At 30.2% G+C, this 20,760-nt stretch overlaps 1 protein-coding gene and 1 long non-coding RNA gene across 7 annotated transcripts in view; one reads left to right on the forward strand and one right to left on the reverse strand.

Moving 5' to 3' along the window:
* Nucleotides 1-538: 538 nt before the first annotated feature.
* LOC149030668 (uncharacterized) lies at nucleotides 539-2,809 on the reverse strand. Its single transcript, XR_016178456.1, has 2 exons — nucleotides 1,890-2,809; nucleotides 539-1,804 (listed from the first exon to the last, which is right to left on the reverse strand). It is a non-coding gene; the product is annotated as an uncharacterized LOC149030668 (long non-coding RNA).
* Nucleotides 2,810-2,969: 160 nt separating this feature from the next.
* Nucleotides 2,970-20,760, forward strand: part of toc (toucan) — a 43,002-nt gene continuing 25,211 nt past the window's right edge. The window contains exons 1-2 of one of the 6 annotated variants that reach the window (XM_015316762.2): nucleotides 2,970-3,111; nucleotides 6,275-6,399. In XM_015316762.2, the coding sequence (XP_015172248.2) occupies nucleotides 6,391-6,399 (9 nt within the window). In that variant the 5' untranslated portion in view covers nucleotides 2,970-3,111; nucleotides 6,275-6,390. Of the gene's footprint in view, nucleotides 3,112-3,218; nucleotides 3,391-5,913; nucleotides 6,072-6,274; nucleotides 6,400-14,815; nucleotides 14,852-14,883; nucleotides 15,375-19,691; nucleotides 19,737-20,760 lie in introns of those variants that run through there. The other 5 variants (XM_015316764.2, XM_015316763.2, XM_015316761.2 and 2 more) reach the window with 5 other exon arrangements.

A 20,760-nucleotide genomic window follows, 5' to 3' on the forward strand; every position in this document is an offset into this window, starting at 1 on the left:
AGAGTGTATTAATGCAGAAAGTGATTTGAAAACGGGTTCGTAATTCATTAATCGCAGTCATTGTAAATAAATATACTTATTCGTGTAACAATACGCCTTCGGAATCCATTCCACGTTTAATTTTTAGAGACGAAACCAACGATATTTTTTCTTCCGTTTTTTCTCCAAGTTTTCCGGAATACTAAAGCCGTTGATTATGGAACAATCAACATCGGTGAAATATTTACTGAATGTAATAGGGATCTCATAGATTCAAAAACGCGTTGATTTACGATGTAACAATGTGTTAAAAGACAAAACTGTTTTTAGGATTTTAGTATAGAAAAATATGCACTACAATTCAACGTACATCATATTTACATACATGATTTTCAATGTTAAATTAATGATATTTGCTCGGGTGACAAAGATACTCTTGTTTGTGACGCTACGTCTGTAGTTCCTTTTTTCTTTTTTTTTTTTTTTTTTTTTTTTTATAATCAGTGTGTTGTGAAGCCTACCGAGTATGAATAAAAAATAGTACGTAAATACATGTGTATCCACGTGTAATGAAACAATGTCGTTCCGTTTATTTTTACAGTTCACATCCAACCTTTTTACATCCGTTATTCCTCTCTCTCTTTCTCTCTCTACTTACAAAATATTCAATATTTATTTTACCATGACATAGTTAATTAGACAATTTTAATAATTTTAATTACGTTTATTTGTGATGGTTATCATTTTGTATTATTTCAAATCGATTGTTTGAATTTTCGCGTTCGTATAAATATTTCTCTCTTACAATTAGATATTCCCGGTATATATAAATAAGCACACAAGTAACAGAAAAAATCCTATTTGTAAACAAAATCATATAAATATAAATGGTGTAAAGTCAAAGTGATTAAATTTCAAATAATTGTTTAAAATTTGAGCTCTTTCAATTCGATACTTTAAAATTTCTCTGTTATTTTTAGCGCTTTTATCGTAGTACGTAGATAAAATAATTGATATCTTCTTTATGCAAATAATCTTTATGTCTACATTCACGAAGTAGAATATATATGACGATCCTGAATTATTAAATTTTATATGAAACTTCATTATATGTTAAATCATTACAAATTTTGAATTGTTCGATTTTTCGATCAGATAATTTACGTGACGTAAAATAATTTCAAACAATTCAAATAAAAAAAGATACTTTCGTAACAATAACGAACAAATGTTAAATATAGTAAATAAATAATGAAACGAAACAACATATGCACATGTTCTATTTTCGAATTCATGTTTTTATGCATATTAAATGTAACTATAAGCTTGTTGACATCCATTTGTGTTTATAAAAATACACCTGTCTTTCTATTTAAACAGAAGATCGATTTCTTGTAATACTGTATAAATCGAAATAGTTATTTTTTTATATGTAAAACTGTGTAAATCAAAATGTGCATAATTTAGCCAGTTACATATTTCATTAAATTTAATTCAAAGTTTGTTCTTTTATCCATATCATTAATTTTTTCAATTGTAATATTCCTTATATATGAAGTTCATACTCATACAAGTTCCAGTTACTACACTTTTTCTAATAGAATTTTTATTATTTCTTATAATTTTTATTGTGGCTTCATTCATGGAATATTTTTTAGCATTATGTATTGCTATTTCCATTACGTAGACGATTAAAATTGTTATTTGTATTTATAAATAGAGAACTTCTTTTCTTACCTGTTTTTTCTTTTAAATTTCTTTTTGTATAATAATATGGGACGAATTGGGGGCTCGTCCAGGATGGAGGTTTGTTTTGTAACATATTCTACAATTTTACAACATGAGAAAAATTAATTAAAAATGTATGTATTATCCTACGTGCGGAGAAATGAACAAAATGAATTTCACACATGGTTTAGGAGTAGTATCTTTATTTATCTTGCCGTCTCAACTTCTGTTGTTATACTGCTTATTTATTTAGTCTGTCAAGAGTGACTCGGATAAAATTCCCCTAGTACATCTTGCTGCTACAGCGGTTGGCAGCGACGACTGCTGCGCTATCTGTCGGAGTAAGTAGGGAGTTACGCTTTACTCCCTACAAAAATAAAGGGTTTTTCAAGAAGGGGTTAGCCGATAGTGGCTTGTTGTTGTAGGGGGATGGAATGTGGGACGAACGCCTTCATGCCAAACTTATTAAGCATTCATGAAGAAGGATAAGTCGGTAGGCCTTGGATAACTCACTAGATGAGAGCTTTCTCTCGGAAAGCGAAAGATTCGGGTTCGAGTCCTGGTCCAATTCGTCCAGCGTCCATCCTTTTTTTACGAATTGTACAATAAAATCTATAAAATGTTAACACTTTACCTTCCGCATATTTCTCGAGATTCACGCTGGAGAAAAAAAAGTCACGCGTACGTGACAGCGGCCGATAACGGTTGGCAAAAAAAATAACGTATACGTGACAACAGCCGGCAAAGTGTTAAGTTAATTACAAAAGTGCTAAAAAAGCTATATGCATAAACATAAAGTTTACAAATATTCCGATTAAAAAAAGAATAACAATACACACCAATTATCTGCTAAAGATTTACTGAGATTTGCTGCGTTAAATTCACATGAATGGTTTCTGAATGTATACAAAAACTAATACTCTTCTTTTTAGATTTAATACTACTGTTATTAACCAAATGGAATTAAAAATTGACTTTATAAAAATATGTGTAAAGCAAAATTGTTTATTCTTAACAGTTTTTTTTAATCGTTATTTCGAAAACAATGTAAAAGCGAAATCGCTTAAATAAAGTACTGTGTAAATCCATGAATAGGTATATACGTTTGTAAATGAACTTATTGGGAAGATAAAATACCGGCGAATGAAAATAAAGAATTTATTACATCGTTGTAACAATTTGAAATGAATTTCAGTATTACCCGAGAAAAGCCTATGATACGATTGAAAATATGTTCTTGTGCCAGCCATTATTTTCATCCCGGCGGCTCGTCAACGACGCCACCAAGGTGACCTGAGTACGTTACCCGAGTTGTCACCACTTCCTAATAATTTCGCCAACAGTATCAACCGAACCTCCGTAAAGAGAAGTTCGTAGTACTCGATACGCGGTAGCTCAATGCAGGTATGCAATTTTATTTTTTTCTTTATTTTATGCATTTATTTACTTTGTAACTCTTTTCTTTGGTATTGAATAAAGTGTGATGAGTATTTTTTTTCAAAAAAGTTTAAAAAAAGAGAGATAGAGTGAACAAAATTTCATTTGGAACACAATATCAGTGTTATTATCATGAGAATAAATGGATCATCTAGTAGTGATTAGATCATTGGTTTTTTTTTTTCGAAAACGAATATATCGTGGATAAATATCGTGGATCTTCTCATCAGCTGTCAAAATATCATTGTAAGTTCCGCATTATAAAAATTAAAATTTAAATCTATTCTTCTATGTGTTTCAAATTATGTATTCATTTATTTTCTCTTCATTGTATGGAACGTTATTATGGTAAATTATTGTCTTATCTTACGCGTATCTACACTTGCGAAAATAAGAAATTATATCAATATGATTTCGATAATAAGTTAATATTCGAAATATTTATTTTCAATCTTGCTGTCAGCAATGACATCGGTATAAAATATCATATTTCCTATAAAGAAGTCTTTAAAAAAGCTATCATGGAGGAATGGAACAAGATCCCACCTTAATTAACATCAAAATTAGTTAATTAAATGCCTAGAAGAGTTGCGGCAGTTATAAAATCAAAAGGAAACCCTACGAAGTATTAATTATGATTCAGATAAAAAATATCTGTTATAAATACACTGTCAAGGCCATTTATAATTAGAAAGCAATCACATTGTGTTTACATTATGGTTTGTATACAAACTCTATTGTAAATAGTTCGAAACTTGTAGGAATACTATAATAGCTCGTATTTTTATGCCGATTTTTTCGTTTTCCTTGTCTATTTTTTAATTTATTCAAAAAAATTATTTTTTATTTCATTATATCTATTGTAGAAACTTTCAAGAATATGTACAAATTCATTGTTTATAAAAGATTAATTAATAAACAACAATTTTACAAGATTTTATTTCAAATTGATTGGTGTACGAATACTTTCTACATCCACTGTATATGCATATACGTGTAGTATTTCAAACAATACTTCGAATCTTTTCACAATAATTCCGGTATTACGAAATCGATTGAAAATGCGTGCAGGATCACTGTGCCGTGCGTGTTTTTTTTTAAAACATACAACCAAAAGGGGGAAAAAGGAAGAAAAAGAAAAAAACGATTTTAGCGATTTTCGTTGTATCTAACAATTTGACTTTTTCAAATCATTCGAGCGTGCGTCCGCATATACTTACGAGTAACATGCAAGGTAATGGTAAATCCCACTTACGAAACAAAAATAGGAACGGTATCGTGATGTGAAAGAAAACATTTTTTTAATAATATATTGTGTATGTTTTTTTCTCGAATGCCGAAACAATGGTTAAAAGCTGCGTGTCATATTATCGCAATGTAATGTTATCATCATCATTGTTTGATATATTTTCGTAGATAATATTATATTTTTATCAATAATATCAATGAAATATTTATCAGATTTTATTATCAAATATCCAACGTAACAACCAAATCAATAATATATAATTTAATCGTTATTTCCACGAACGATATACCAAATATTATCTTGTAAATATTATCGAAGAAATTATCGAGTCATAGAAAGGGGGAAACATATGTATTCACTGGATCCAAATTTGATCTTCATTCTTAGGAGAGACTCGAAGCAGCGTATATAAAACGCACAAAAGAACCATTGTCCTGGAATCGAAATTATTTCCGGACACATAGAATATATAGTTGTGATGTATATATTTCGTACAAAGGCTGTGTTTAATTTTAACTCTTTCCAGTCATAATAGTTATAGGCATGAGTGTCCCATTAGTCGGAATTATTTATTTGTACTCGCACAATAGATGATGAACAATCAATCAATTACTGCTGCATAGTTTAATTTAATTTTATTTAAATTAATAAATTCTGAGATTTAGAAAGAAAAATACTTTACAGGGAGTATTAGGGACTTCGATAAGAAAAAATGATAATCGCGTGAAATATTAGCTATATAAGTTGTTTTTATATCTTGCTTAATAATATTTATTATTTAGCTGGATCTTCAGCGCAGTAGTTGCATTTAAAAAGACTTTACAATTTTTCTATATTGATCTTAATATTTTAAATCTTTGTATTTTAATTCTCACGTGTAATTCTTATAAACATTAACATCATTTAAATATATATACATATCTTTTTTTTTAAATCCAATTTTTTTTAAATTAGATTTCATTATTTTAAAAATCTTTGAAACTTACAATTAGTAAGAAGGAAAGAAAAAAAAGGATGGTTATTGAATCGTTAATAAAACTTATCCCAAGTACAAAAATAGTTATAAGAATAAATGAACAATTTTTCTTTTATGTAGATTAAATTCTTATAAAAATGATTAAAATAATCGTTATTAAAAAAAAAAGAAGATGAACTTTCTCGTTCTCATTCCGTTAGCTTAAAATCTTTCAAAATCTTTGTAAGAGAGAAGCCTTTTAGGACCGGAAAGAGAAGAGATCCATCGAGGTCTCTTCTCTTCTTCATTGAAACGGCGCCAACCCTCTCGGAAGAGAAAGTAGAGAAAAGAATGAGAAAGAAAGAAAGAGAAAACTACGTTGTCCGATTTTCCACGAGTAGTATCATCGCTATTACCACCTCCACCTGGATTTTCAGCATCTCCACCCCCACCTCCCACCCCTATCCCCACTTCTAGTATTAGTAGTAGCTTCGAACGGGGAGCAACGACGCCTCCGACGCTCAACGACGGGCCCCGATCAATAACGAGCGTCGTTCTCGGCGACGCCGACGTCGGTGAAGCGTCGCTGCGCGAGACCAGAGTCGCAAGAGAAGTGAATTTTGCTTGGAATCGACGCCGTCGTCTACTAGGACACACGGAGAAAAGTCAGGCGCACACGCGCCACGATCGAGCGTTAGAGGGTGGCTCCTCGGTTTTTCTCTCGTTAGCTACTCTATCTCTATCTCTCTATTTCTCTTTTCTTATTTATTCATTTTATTTTTTTAATTAATTTTTTGATAATTAATTGATCACCTGGTGATCAAATCGTTCGTGACCAATCGCGATAATATATTAGATTAACGAAATATCCGTTAAATACGAGGAATGAATTCGAGGATCAATCATCGTTCATCCGCCTTTTGCAGAACGCGAGTCTCCGTTTCGGTGAGGCCCACTCGAGAGAGTCAACACCTGACCGGAAGTTGGAGCCTGACTGGTGGTGCATCACTTTGATAAATTTTCCCTACGAATAGGACGCGAGATGGCTAAGGTAAGTCTCGACCTTATTAGCATTTTCATGAGTTTAGGGAATATTTATTTTATTATCATCTATGTATTTTCTCTTATCATTTATATAGTTTTCTTTGACTTCAATAGGACTGATTGATTTGTAGCATATATTAAGTTCAACACAAAGTTCTATGTGTTTTTTTTATTTTTTTGTTATTTTTTGAATTCAAGCAAATAATACATTTTTTACTCTGGTGATTAATATTTCATTAGCATTGTATAATATCTTATAACTTTCTATTATTTATTAATAACTTCTTTTTATCTTGATGAAAGTTTTGTATATTCTTCGATGAAATAACTCGTTTTTGAAAGTTAAGGTGTATCTCGTATCAGTTTTTAATCAAATCGCTGTAGATAACGTCGAGGTTATTTATTTTGTTATACTTTATATCTATATATAATATCTATATATAACCTATATAATAGGTTAAATTTGAAACATATTTCAATTATATCAAATGACAGGAACGATTAAATATTTATTTTATTAACACGCGACATGTAATTCTTCTTTTTAGAAGAAAGTAATGTCTATATATTTTCTATACTCGATTTTCTATTATAAAAAAAAAACTGAATATTATTAAAATCATAAATCATTACCCCCATTCAATGAGGATAAATTTCGAAGACATAGAACTGTGAATGCACTTGTCCGATAATGGCGTGCAGAACTGCATTATTAAAACTCACGTAAAAGGCGTTGGACTTCTAACTGATTTTCATTCGAATAAAAAGATCGAAGAAAAAAGCTTTTTACTTTATTTCTTTTTAATGATTTCCACTCGAGCGTGGGCGTCATTGATTCGATAGAAGGGTTAGGAATGTTCTTGGAATATGTATTTTGTATCGGTGTACTTCGATCGACCCATTTCGAGAGGAACTAAAGGAATGTGGTAGAAATTTTCGTTCAAGGATAATAAACGATTAAGGATCATAGTAAATCTAAAGCAATTAATTATGGAACGTTTAGAGATCCTATTGGTAAACAGGGTGTGTTTCGTTGGCAAGACGCGAAAGGATTCGACAACGAATGGCAGATGTCATCCTCCATTTTTAAATACCTAATCTCTTGATTTAAGCTTATGTAAATAACTAACTCTTAAGATCTATTTGTAAATATAGTCTCTTTATCTTTTTCTTACTTTCATTCTCTCTCTCTTTCTTTTTTTATCTTTATCTTGAGACACACGTGAAAGTAATAGGTTTCTAATTCACCCGCAACGTGTACCAAGAAGCAGGTCTGCTTTCGACGATAAAAACAACGAGTGCTCTATTATTAACGATCATCGAAGTGGCCAACGCTCGAACGCGGGAAAAAGCATTTGGAGAGTCTTCGAGCGTTTTCCTCTCATGCGATGTATCAGAACCGTTGTTTTCGTGTTGAGAAAATGACACTTCAATGCCAGTCTCTTACTTATTAATTAAATCGATTATTTTTTTGTAAATATTTTTTTAAGGTATTAATTATTGAATTATGAAAGAAATAATGATTTAAATAATTTTAATTTGAATGAAATAATAATAATAATACTAGATATATCACCATTTTCAGTATACCTATTTCTACCGTACCAGTCAAAATGACTGGTGTCTAAAAAAATGCTTTTTGAGGCTTCCAGTCTTTATTTACTCTTAAAAAGTAACAAAAAATGTTTAACAATAATAATTTTAATAGATAAATGGACTTATAGACATTTTTAAATAACAAAACGCTTAATTATTTACAGAAATCAAATGTTACATGAAGTTGAAATTTTGAATTGAAATGGCTTGACCAGTCAAAATGACTGGTCTGGTATATCTAGTGATAATAATAGTAATTATTATTATTATTATTATTATTATTAATTTTTCGTAGAAATCATCACGAATGCTTTTGAGAATGATTAATATTGTTATTATCTTTTAAATATACAGTCGAGTAAATTTCCGTTTGAGAGATTAACGATTCTATCTGATATAATATTTTGATCACGTGTTTCCACTTTTCTATTAAGATTTAATGATTCTAAGAGTTTATTTTCACGCGCTTAAACTGCTTCGTCGCGTATGTTGTCCATATCTATAAATTATATGTATGTATGTTAATATGTATATATTATATGAGAAGGATGCACGAAATATTCTGCATACACGTTGTGTGTAGCAACCACGTACATACTTTTTTGTGATCGATAAGCATGTTGTACGTATACTTTGTACAGTCAACACGTAGTCGGTCTTCGATGTACGTTCAAAAAGCCGAGGACCGCAAGTATTTTGTTGCACAAACAACGATCATTTGCAATCTCTTATTCATATTTTCGTTATTTATCATTCTTTCTTATATGTGTGTAAATATTATTTATTTTAATATTTATTAATTTAAATATTTCTCTGTCATTCAATTTTTTTTTTTTTTTTTTAATTTTAAAATAATCAATGTTAAATATATTTATATTAATAAATTTTTCATTCAGACTTTTTTTGTTTCGAATAAATCATTGTCTGATTATTTTCAAATCGATGACAATTTTTTTAATACTCAATATTAATGAAAAAATAATTGTTTCTTCGATTATATTATTAATATATTTGTATTTTAATTCTGACGTACATTGGTTGATGGGTAAATCATATATTCACAACTTATCGTTATTTATGCAGATAAAAAATACAAATTCTAATTGTAAGAGAAGTAAGGTCAATTGAAAATATTTAACGAAAACATATTAATCATATGTATATTTCTCTCTTTCACTCTTTCTCTTTGAAAACGACGACAAGCGTTTGAAGTTTTCAATGTACACGACACGAAATCAATAACGTAGAATGCACCCTCCGTGTCCGACATTTGCGATCGAACGTTTCCGGATAAGTTTTTACAGTTGGTTATAAGAATGTTTATGGCTTTATTCTTGTTCAGGATCGATGCAAAATCCATTATGCGTTTTCATTATTATTATATTATCATGTGGAATAGTAGAAGCGTGTAATACATTTGATGTAAAATTTCAGCTGTCCTTTTACTCCAAATATCACTAATTACAAATTAATTTTGTAAATAAGAAAAAAAGATTGCGAAGAAAAGAAAAGCTCTCTCTTCTTTTTCAAACAAATTTTTCTCGGAAATATAATCTAATTCCTGGTTATTTGAACATTATAATCGATTTTAACGAACATTCGTTATCGAGGTAAATCGATCGGTTAAAAAAAAAGGAAAACGGAGCATTCAAGGGTCATTCGATCGATCGTTTATAGAAAAACTGATATACATATATAAGAAGTAGACTCTTAGTATAAAATGGTTAATAGATTACGCGTTATATGAATTTTAAATTGTAGAAAATCGTGTTGCATGAAGATTATTCTCGTATAACATAATATTTGAAATTTTATTTCCATGAAATAATTTACTATTAGTTCACTGGAACATGTGTATTTGGTATAAATATTAAGTAAAATTCTTATTTATCGTGTACTTTTTTTTATAACAAAGTGGTAAAAATTAAAAAAGAAAAAGAAACAATTTAGGATATATTGAAGAAATCGGTAGCGATGAAGACAACAATGTTATTTGTTAATACTTAATTTAAACAAAGTTAATTTTTATATTCGAACAATTTCTACATTTTATTATATAGCAAGTATAGTAATTTGCGTTATACGGAAATTTACTGTACACGTAAAATTGAGTAAAAAATTCCAGTAATAATGAAAAATACATGAAAAAGAGACATTTTCAGGAATAAATCTCTCGGGTAAAAAGAGAAAACCCACGAGAAAACATTGCATGTATTTACTCAACATGAAGTTACCGATCCGCGGCTATACGATGTTTATTCGTAGTTACATACAATGTGTATACGTATATATATATATATATATATATATATATGTTGAAGCTAATAGGGAGAGGTAACTCAAGGTCTTCTCGTAGGATTTTTACACATTGAGGGACGTATATAAGAGGACCGGGCATGATATATCGTCAAATGGTAGCCGCAAAATGAAACGAATTCGATCCTAAAATCGATAGGTGTGTCACATCACAATAGAACCAAAAAAAAAACAGAACCGACCTTCGTATAATGGCCGCAGTTAAACTACCCGTGAACGAGAATATAATTGTGTTTGAATTAGGTAGGTGCTTTTGAGGACACGTTGAAACAGTCAAACGTCCTGATTTTGCTGGTTTTTTATTTATTAAGAATCGTTTTGTCATAAAAAAACAGAAAAAGAGATGATAATAAAAGGTAGTTTTTAATATTTATATAATATTATATATTTTATTTGTTAATTGTGGACTAGATATTGTTTTATTTTATATATTTTCAATAGATATAAATATAAATTTAGATTATTTGGATAAATAGTTTATAAATATTAAATTTAGTATCAGAAAATATACATTTCTTTCATCAATTATCGGATAATACTAATTTTTAATTAATATGTATAACATGAAATATAACATGAAATATTTCTCGTAATTTGGTTGTAATGGGTTAAAAATCATTCAAGAAGGATTGTAGGATAAGTGAACGGAAATGAGAATACTGTTCGAAATTCGGTTGTGCCAATAAAATTCACGGCTGGTGACGTGGATATGAGGTTGGTCATAGTAAAAAAAAATGTGATGAAGCGATAAAATAAATTAAAAAGTTCGGTATTTAAGGAACGAGAGGACCGATACTCATGAACGACATTTACGAACTCCTCATGGAGTTCCGGTGACAAGTAGATACTCTTTTAAGAGAGACCAATGATCTTTACATTTTTTTTTATCATGACATCAATTTAAGAAGATCGTAAGAAGTTTTTTTTCTTTTCTTTTTTTTTTTGTTTATTAAGGTGTCATTGTAATAAAGCGACACATTCAATAAAAGTATTTTTGTAAATTTATATTGTTCAATATAAACGTGATATTGAGATTTTATTACGCCTTATTATTATTATATATTTTTTACTTATAAAAAATAATTTTATAAAAAGAAAAACAGGATTTTATCGAACAAAAGTAGCTGCTTCCAATAGGACGCCTTTGGAAAACTCCCAGTAATTTGAATAGATGATTTCTTGTATATTTTTATCGATTTGAGAAAAATTTGAGAAAATTCATGCTCTATATGATTGTCATTATTGCATAAAAAAATAATGGTAAAAATTGACAAAATTGAGATAAGAAATGTACTACTTTTTTTTTTATAATTGATAATTAATTAGGTAGTTATAATATTTCTATAAGTTTAATTTATTTAAGAGCTAATAGTGTACATAACAACGCTTAGAAATTTTAGCGCAATCGTTTTTGTAGTTTTATTTTTAACTTTTTAATCTTGACAAATTTATGTTTCGAAAGAAACGCATTTGAAATTTATGGTAGCGTTTTCAGATATGGCTCCATTCCAACTTGAAAATAACGAAAATTTCTTATTAGGACTTTTGTATTATATTCTAAAAAGTATGTATTATACATATAATTGATATATGTATAAACAAAAATAATTGGCTTGTTCAAAATTTATGACTAGAAGGACTCCTTAATATTATTTACGAAGGAACTGGAGTAACCTTCGTAATAAGGCTTAAAATTGCATGGCTTATTTAATCTTGAGCGTTATACTTGCTTTCGTGAAATTACATTTAGCTCATGCTATCGCGTTAATGTGATTTAATTATAATCACCGTAACGCCGTGTCGTCCTGGTAATTATATTAAAATAACTGTTTTGTTCCATGACATTGACGATTAACAGATAAAGGAAGTATCAGATATATCGCTACGTAGATTTCTTCCATTAATTCTCGTTTTATATGGCGATCGGTGACAACATCAAAAAATCTTCTTTAATGATTTTATCCGTTAAACTATATTGAAATAACACGAAGTTCCTCGTTATTAACCTACATTGAGAAGCACTGTAAATCAATAAAAATCGATTTAAGGAATGATAGCGTTAAGTGTAACAGTAATTTAAATGTATGTATAGTATGTGATAAGAAGTGTATATTATCTTTACTAGATAACAGTGGATTTTTAGCGCCTCAGAAAATCTTATCTCATTTTAGACGAAAAGAAAAAGAAAAGACAATAAATCGATAATAATTTAAACAATATATACCTCGGGTGTTATTATCAAGTATTTCTCAAACAAAACAATTCTTCCAAAAATTTGAAGTGTATATTATGAGAAAAATAAAACAAGCAACACACAGGCCCCTAAAATTTACAAATAAGGTCAAAATTAAGTATAGAGAATGCAACATGATTGCATATTGTTAAAAAATTCATACGTTTTGTAATTTTTTTCAAATTGCATGCATTTAAAACATGTCTATTTAAGCTATGTCATATAGCTATCATTTAAATTTAGGTTATTATCAATAGCTTAGAAAATCGCATATTCATGCATTCGCATATCATTCGATTGTTTATTTATTGTAGTAGTTTGATATTGCTATTTAGTTTATTGTTATGGTCGCGTTCGGATACGATGCGACCATATCTTCTTAGGTGATAAGAAATATAAGTATTATACATTATTTCATAAAGAAAAGAATGTAGTCATATGACCTATGATACATGTTTTTAGTATATACGTACGTGGCTTTATACGTCAAGCGTGTGTTGTTCAGTCTTATCGTTTTGTGGTATAGCAACGATCGACGGCAAAAACAGTATACTCGAAGTTTCGATATTACTTGCAACATATTATCGATTTAAAGAATTTTCCTATTCGCTTGTAAATTTGCCGATCGTTTCGACGCATATAATTTTCAAAAGATTGTACCAAAAGTTATACGAAAAAGGACATAAAAGGACTCTTTTCATATTTTTCATGTAGTAAATACGATACATTTTTAGAAAATATCTTCTTGCATTTAAATTAATCATAAACGAAGCACAAACCTTCACACTTTTTCTTCGATTAATAGAAATTTCAATAGAAAATTTGTATGTATTTTTCCGAGTCATCCTTTAAATCATAATCACTTTTTAATCTGATTTCTTTCATGCGAATAATATCCTTGTAAAATTCAACAACAAAAAAAAAGAGAAAACAAAAAGAGTCTTTCGCATTCGAATGATAACGAATTAATGTTGTTAATTGTGAATTAGTTGGTAGGTAATTGAATTGCTCTTGTTCGCATTATATTTCGAGCTGCCGTTCCTGTTTAGTGATCGATTATGCTCTCTAAGCGCGCGGTACGAGCTCGTCCGCATTCAATCATGGTACCCAACTAGCTGACCAATTAGGAGAATTCGAATAATCAGGATGGGAGGAATTAGTTTGGGTAATATGTTGGAGCACGTGGATTATTATTAGGTTGGAATTTCTCTCGGGAGAGATTCGAGATTTAACGGAAGTGAGCGCGTTAACGTTTTCGCGAACAAAATTATTACTTTAACTCGATGATGGCTGTTGGACGAAGAACTGTATGTATTTTAGTTATTAAAATAACAAATACTAAAGTTTCGTTATTTATTTTTTATTAAAACTCGATATTTTACATTTAATATTTTGTAGCCTTGTTATAACCGATATAAAAGTATTATAAAATCAATATAGCAAATAATATTTTTCTTTAATCGTATTTTATTATATTTTACAGTATATTGTATACGGTATAAAGGACAATATTTCGAAGCCAAATTAACCAAAATAAAATGAAAGATTCATTTTTCTTTGATTAAAATGTGATTCCTTGTATTTATCAGTTTGTTCTACATATGCGATAAATTATGAAATATTAAGATTTTCTATTCGATGTATCATGATATATATCACCTTACCGTATTCTGACATTGGCGGTTGCTTCTATTGCTCACCTCGAGAATATCTTCGAGCCCTGACAAGATCGATAATGGACAATGCACCTCGTCGTCCTTGCGGAAACATATTACGATTCGCATTCTGTTTTACATACATATATACATATATATATGTACCGTACATCAAAAATCAATGCATTTCTATGCACGTATATACCTTGTATAAGATTAAATCAAATCGATTCTCCCTTGTTTTGTAAAAATTATTTCGATAAGTAGAAATAACATTTTGAAGGCGTAAAGTCCTATCGTTTGAAGATTAAAGAGAGGTGTTTCCATGGCCGTAGCCTATCTCAAAGGCAAACAGAAAGGAAGAAAGATAGAAAGAAAGGAAAAAAGACAAGAGAGTAAGGAGAAAAAGAGAGAGAGAGAGAGAACTTTCCTCATGCGAACGATGACGCTTAGCGTAGCAGAGCCTCGACTTTGTAGAGAGTGTGTTATACACGTATATACATTCATACATACATACAGCATATATGCGTCGACTCGCATACGGATTCACGGGCCGGTGAATGCAGAAACGGCGCGTTTCAGGAGAATAGTAATAACGTTGGTGCCGTCGAGGAGAGTAGTGTCAGGACGGACTGGAAATGGAAAAAGATAGAGAATACGTGCGTACACGAATCTCTCGTTATTCTCCCTTGTATCGTACGCAACGAGCATTCCCGTTTACGTAGATGCATTATTAGTGTGTATGTGTATATGTATAGTAGTAGAGTATAGTAAAGTGTTATAGTGGATGGGTGGACATAGTGGTGGCATATAGGTGGAGAAGCCAGAGATCATCGAGCGAATCCGTTTCATTGTCGTACGAGCCTTGTTCACTATCGTTCTCTTATCGATTCTATTTCTATCTTTTTTTCTTTCTTTCTTCCTTTCTTCCTTTCTTTATTTCTTTCTGTCCTTTTTAATCTTTCTCTCTTAATCTTTCTTCCTCTCTGTCTGTCTATTGGTCTCTCTCTTTAACACTGTTTAACTCTTTCATTCTTAATATCTCATTTTTACTACAAGTTTTAAATTCGAAGACAACAGTGAAGAAGGAAAGTTTTTCTAAGAAAGTTAAATAATTTAGAGACAAGTGAAAATCTTCCTTTTTGGCTCGAATTAATCTACCGTGCAGGATAATACAATGTGGTAGGTTTTACATTGATTTATGTTTCCTTTCTTTACTACACCTATTACTGGTGAGTCCATTAAGGACATTATTTGCACGAAGGAAATACGGACTACAATGGTGATTAAAATTTAAAGGACAACCAGGAAAAATGGATTCCAATTTTTCATTGAAATTTTTTTTATTCAAAGATTAAGTGTGAAAGTTTATTCTTCGCTTACGATTTAATGTAAGAAGATATTTTTTTTAATTTATGGCATCAACTATCCCTAAAATATGAAAAGAGTCTTTCAATAGATTAGTTCAAAGTACATTTTCAAGGAAGCGTTTTTGATTATTTTTGTTTGCTTATTTTTTCAACTGGAAGAATAAGTTTTTAGTGAAAATTCAGTCATAATCGTCTGCATGTTTTACATATATTTATTTTCAGTAATAAACCTACCTAAGTGTTATTGTTTTATCGAATTCGTCGTAATATGTTTATCCTCGTGTGTTTTGCTTATCGATTATGTTCGTTACGCAAGTGATCGATCGTGTCGTTGCTAGAATTATTTCTAGCTTGTGCAAATAATTGATTTTTTTTTATATCGGTGTATAGATAAATTATTATATCTTGGACGTATAGTTAATGAAAAAATTATTATCGTAAAAGACGAGTGTAAGGAATGTTTTGATCTATTTTTCTGTTTTCTTTGGATAGATAAGAGAAGATGGAATTTTGAATTTTTCTTGATTGGTGTCAGGAAGTGCAATGATAATATTCGAGTGACATTTTTAATCGATAAATATTACACGCTTATGTGTGCGACAAGTGTTTAACCCTGGAATATAAATGAGAAGCATTTTAATAGCAGAAACAAGAATTAATATTACGGAAAGAATAAATCATTGGTATGTAAAAATAAATTAGCTAGTTGAAAAATGATGAAAAGATAAGAATAATACTTTGTCGAGATAAGTATAATCTCGAAGAATGTGTAAATATTTCTTTTATACATATATAGAAGAACTTGTAAATGCACCATCCTAAAACGTTACATCTTATTTTGATACGTTGTGTACTTGAAATGAATTACCTGAGTAAAAGAAGGAGTAACGTTGCACGTGTCAATGTCACGTGATATGAAGCATGACCAAGAATTTTTTTCACATTGGTGCTATACTACCCACCTTACTTCGTGCATTTTTAATTAAGAAATAAGTTATACAGATGCGTAGAAAATAAAACAACAAAACGTGCGTATGCATTTCTAATCCAGTTTTCTAATTTCTTTTTCAATTGATATTACTTCGCGTGTAAAGAAATGCATTGATCATCGAGCTCACGGAACGACTTTACTTTGTTTCGTTTCGTTTCGTTTCGCTTCGGTTTGATTTTAGAAATCGCAACGTTTTCTTATTACAAACGTTTCAAGTATTTCTCGGTAAAGAGAAAGAGAGAGAGAGGATTCTCTTAGATCGTGTTGTCATTTTTTTCAGAACCTATCGACGAGACATGTTTTTAGTAATAATAACGGACCATCGTCTATGAAATATTCATTTTGCGTTGTTACCGTTCGTACGTCTTGCAAACGTGACACTTACAACTCTTGACCGATACTTGAAAAAGAATAGAAAATTTTCAGGCCGTTTAGTCGTGAATATTAAATTTACATAACGTTATTAACACATGAATGCAATTACAACATCGTTTGTATACCGATCTATGCATTTTACGATGACAATGCACTCGTGTCACAACGAAAATAAAAATTTTAATAAAAAAAAAGAAAACAGATGAACAATAAAAAAACTAATAGAGAGCTAACGGATAAACGAAAGGCCCATAAATAGAGCGTATATACAAGTTACTTTTCGAACTTGTGCATTTTTAATTCTTCTTTGAGAAACGTTGCATAATTAACGGCTTTCACAACATACTTTAGCACAGGATATGCCTTCAGGCTTGGCTATTTATCGATGGCTTAAAGTTGATAGAAGATGATCGATAAGAATAGTACGGTAAATGACATCAAAATAAGCAACAAAGAGATATTCCATCTATACGTTTATTCTTACTTTAACATATCATAACGTTACGTAACTTTAAAATCATGTATTTATGCATGTCATTTAATTTATTCGTCTAACCATTAATACTTACCTTATATTAACTAACGTATAAGTTATATTTAATATGGAATAATTACTTACATCAGAGCTATATAAACTGTACTATAAATTTCGCATTATATAATTGTTTCATATCTGAATCAAAATTAGGTCATAGAGAATTAATTTCATCGAATTGATATAATTTATACGGTATGAGATGACAGTCCAGGTGTATGGTGTACAGGTGTGGTAATCAATTCCATTGAAATTACGACAAGTTGAAGTTATGCGACTTGTGATGATCTTAAAGCATGTGTTACGTGCGTTGGATCAAGAAAGATAGGAAATATTTTCTCTCTCTCTCTCTCTCGTTTTTCTCTTTTTCGTGGCGTCGACATACATACATAAATACATACAACGCGGTATCTCTCTAAAGCCGCTACTCGGTCGACCTAAAATTTCGCACTCTCTCGTCGATCTAGGCACGACTCCCGCGAAACACGATAATAGATTTTGTTTGTGCTCTTCGTCTGAGTAGTTCTACGTATTCGAATATTTTATTCTCATCACAATTCTTTTTGAAATAATATCTCTTAGTGTACTCCCCAATAAAAAGCAAACCTAATCGACAATATGTCTATATTTTTATAATATTTTTGTCTTTTGGCCTTTTCCTTTTTAGACATTTACTACGCAAAACTTAAAGATACCCAATTATTTCTGAACTTTATCGCTTTTTAAGAATTTTAATTTCATTTGCCTTTTAGTCACAATTATTAATTGTAAGAAAGCTGTATAGACATTACAAAAAGTTTAATAGATATTATCAGACAATTTTATTTAATATTAAAGGGTATCTATGTGTGTATTATAATTAAAATCTAATAAAATTAACTTTGAAATTTTGTGAGATATAGAAGAATCTATTTTTTCAATTTTTACGTTTATTAAATATATATATTTAGATAAGAGTAATTAATTATACTATTGACTTAAATAAATTGACTTGAAATTTATATAAAAACATAAATTTATTCATAGCTAGAATTAATAAGTGAATTCAAAATGAATGTATTCATAATTACAAAAAATATCATATCTAACAGAAAAAATATAAACTCAGCAGAAATGTTAAAAATAATGTCAGCAAAAATTATTCTCTTTCGACGACAGTATACCTATCTACGTTGTTATCGTTTATTTTTGTGTCTTTTGAAATATTTACGAGGTAATGTAAACGCTTGGCACAAAAACTAAAAGACATTCGATTAATTTCATTTTTTTCGTGATGCTTCTCGTTTAAAAAAGTTTTGTTTTTTCTTTACAACGAGTCTACAGGTATTTCGTACTTTGGTCAAGGTTTTTAATTAAAACTTCTATTAACTTCTAAGGCGTTTAGACAGGTTTAAGGGGATAAGTTAAGCATCAAGTATGAATATTGTAATTAGATCGATCGTTAGTCGACATAAGGTCAACCGAGGTGACAATGTACGCAATTTCTTTACTACGCCACTAAGCAAGGCCGAGTTTATCAAGAAGTAAACTAACCAAGAAACTTATGGAATATTCGCGATATTTTGTTTTTTCTTCATTAAATTCATTGGTCGAGCGAGATTCCGTTATATCGTGAATTTATCTAATGCACAACATAAATAATCGATAAAAACGATCTCGAAAGCGGTCAATCGAAACGTTAGATAATTATTTATTAATTCATTGTTGGAAAAAGTGATCGGTATAAAATAATAAAAAAAGTTGTTAGTCATTTCTTGAAATAAAATAATGGTTACATATTTCATACAAGCTTGTCTAACAACAAAGAATACAATTTTATTTTTTCTCGAACAAAAACTTTGCAAACATTGGAACAAAATTTTTTATTTAAAATTATTTTCAAAAGGACATATATATGTTTTAATTACCAACAACCCTAGTAACACTAAGTATTGAAAAATATTGAATACACATATATTCAATATTTTTCAATATTTTGTGCTACTAGGGAATATAATTAAATTTACTGACTTAACATCTATTTATAATAATAATTTTGTTGGGTGTGAGGCAGGTGAGTAAAGAGGGGTTGATTTGTTATTTATAACAAATATGAATTCACTTTTTCCATAGAATACAGTTGATAAAAAAAGAAAAGAAAAATTGCTAGTATCAAGAAGAAATTATTCAAATGTGGACCGACAAAGGAGAAGGAGCAATGCAAAGGGGTTAACATCGTGGTCTTATTGTCTCTTAGGAAGAAGATGCGACGGCTGGGTGGGCGGCTCGAATTGGTATGAATTGAGGTCTAATGGAATAAACTTACACGCTTGGCCTGGCCTTTGCTCGACGCCTCTTTATTCCGTTCACGTTTTCTTTCCTCTAGGACCAGTGGTGCGCAAATCGGGAGTCGCGACCCCTAGAAGAGTTTCTTGCCAAATTTATAGAAATTTTTTGTACAATACAAAATATAAGCTTATTCTTGAACAAGTATCAGGTATCATTAAAATAGTGAAATGATAAAATAATTTTTATAAAAATAAACATTGTGTACTGTGTCTATTCAGGGGTAGCGATCAAATTTTATACGAAATGGGGAGTTGTATAGGAAAATAGTTTGTGCACTACTGTGCTAGACGACGATGACAACGACGACGACGACAGTGACAAAGACGATGGCAACGGTGAAAAAAGAAGATGATATAAAATCATTTAAAAAAAATTTATGCATCTATTCAATCATAATTTTGGTGGCCATGACATTTGAATAGATCGATCGATTGATATCGTCATCGAACGAAAGGTTGTTTACGCTTAAGATCAACTTTTCGGAGTAGTATAATAATAATATTAATAGTAAGAAATAATTTATGGAGGAATTGTAATATTAACACGATGGGAAAGTTCTCAAGGTCATATGCGGAACTGCGACTAGGTATACGTCACACGGTATATTTAATTGCTTGGCGTAACTCGCTTGCGCGAATACGTGAGCAAGAAGAAAAACTATGTAATTCGAGTTACTCCACGGTGTGTCGTAGAGGCATTGGCGAGAACGTTCAAGAAGTTAGACAATCATCGTCAAAAATATCTTTCTTACGATGCCATAAATGCATTTAAATAATAACGAATAGTAGGCTGCTTAAATAGTACTAAATGTCTTAAATGCAATGGTCTCTCCTTTTCTGAAGGACAATTTGACGAATTTTAATCGAGGAAACATATGAGAGTTGTAATAATGGCACACCCAAAGTCTGTTTAGCTTCCTAATTAACGTAGCATCCATTGATGCTGCGGTGACGAAAAAAAGGCTATTAC

The sequence above is a fragment of the Polistes dominula genome, unplaced genomic scaffold, assembly GCF_049000335.1.
Source record: "Polistes dominula isolate Pdom_NZ unplaced genomic scaffold, Pdom_raw_medaka contig_77, whole genome shotgun sequence".
NCBI classification, from domain to species: Eukaryota; Metazoa; Arthropoda; class Insecta; order Hymenoptera; family Vespidae; genus Polistes; species Polistes dominula.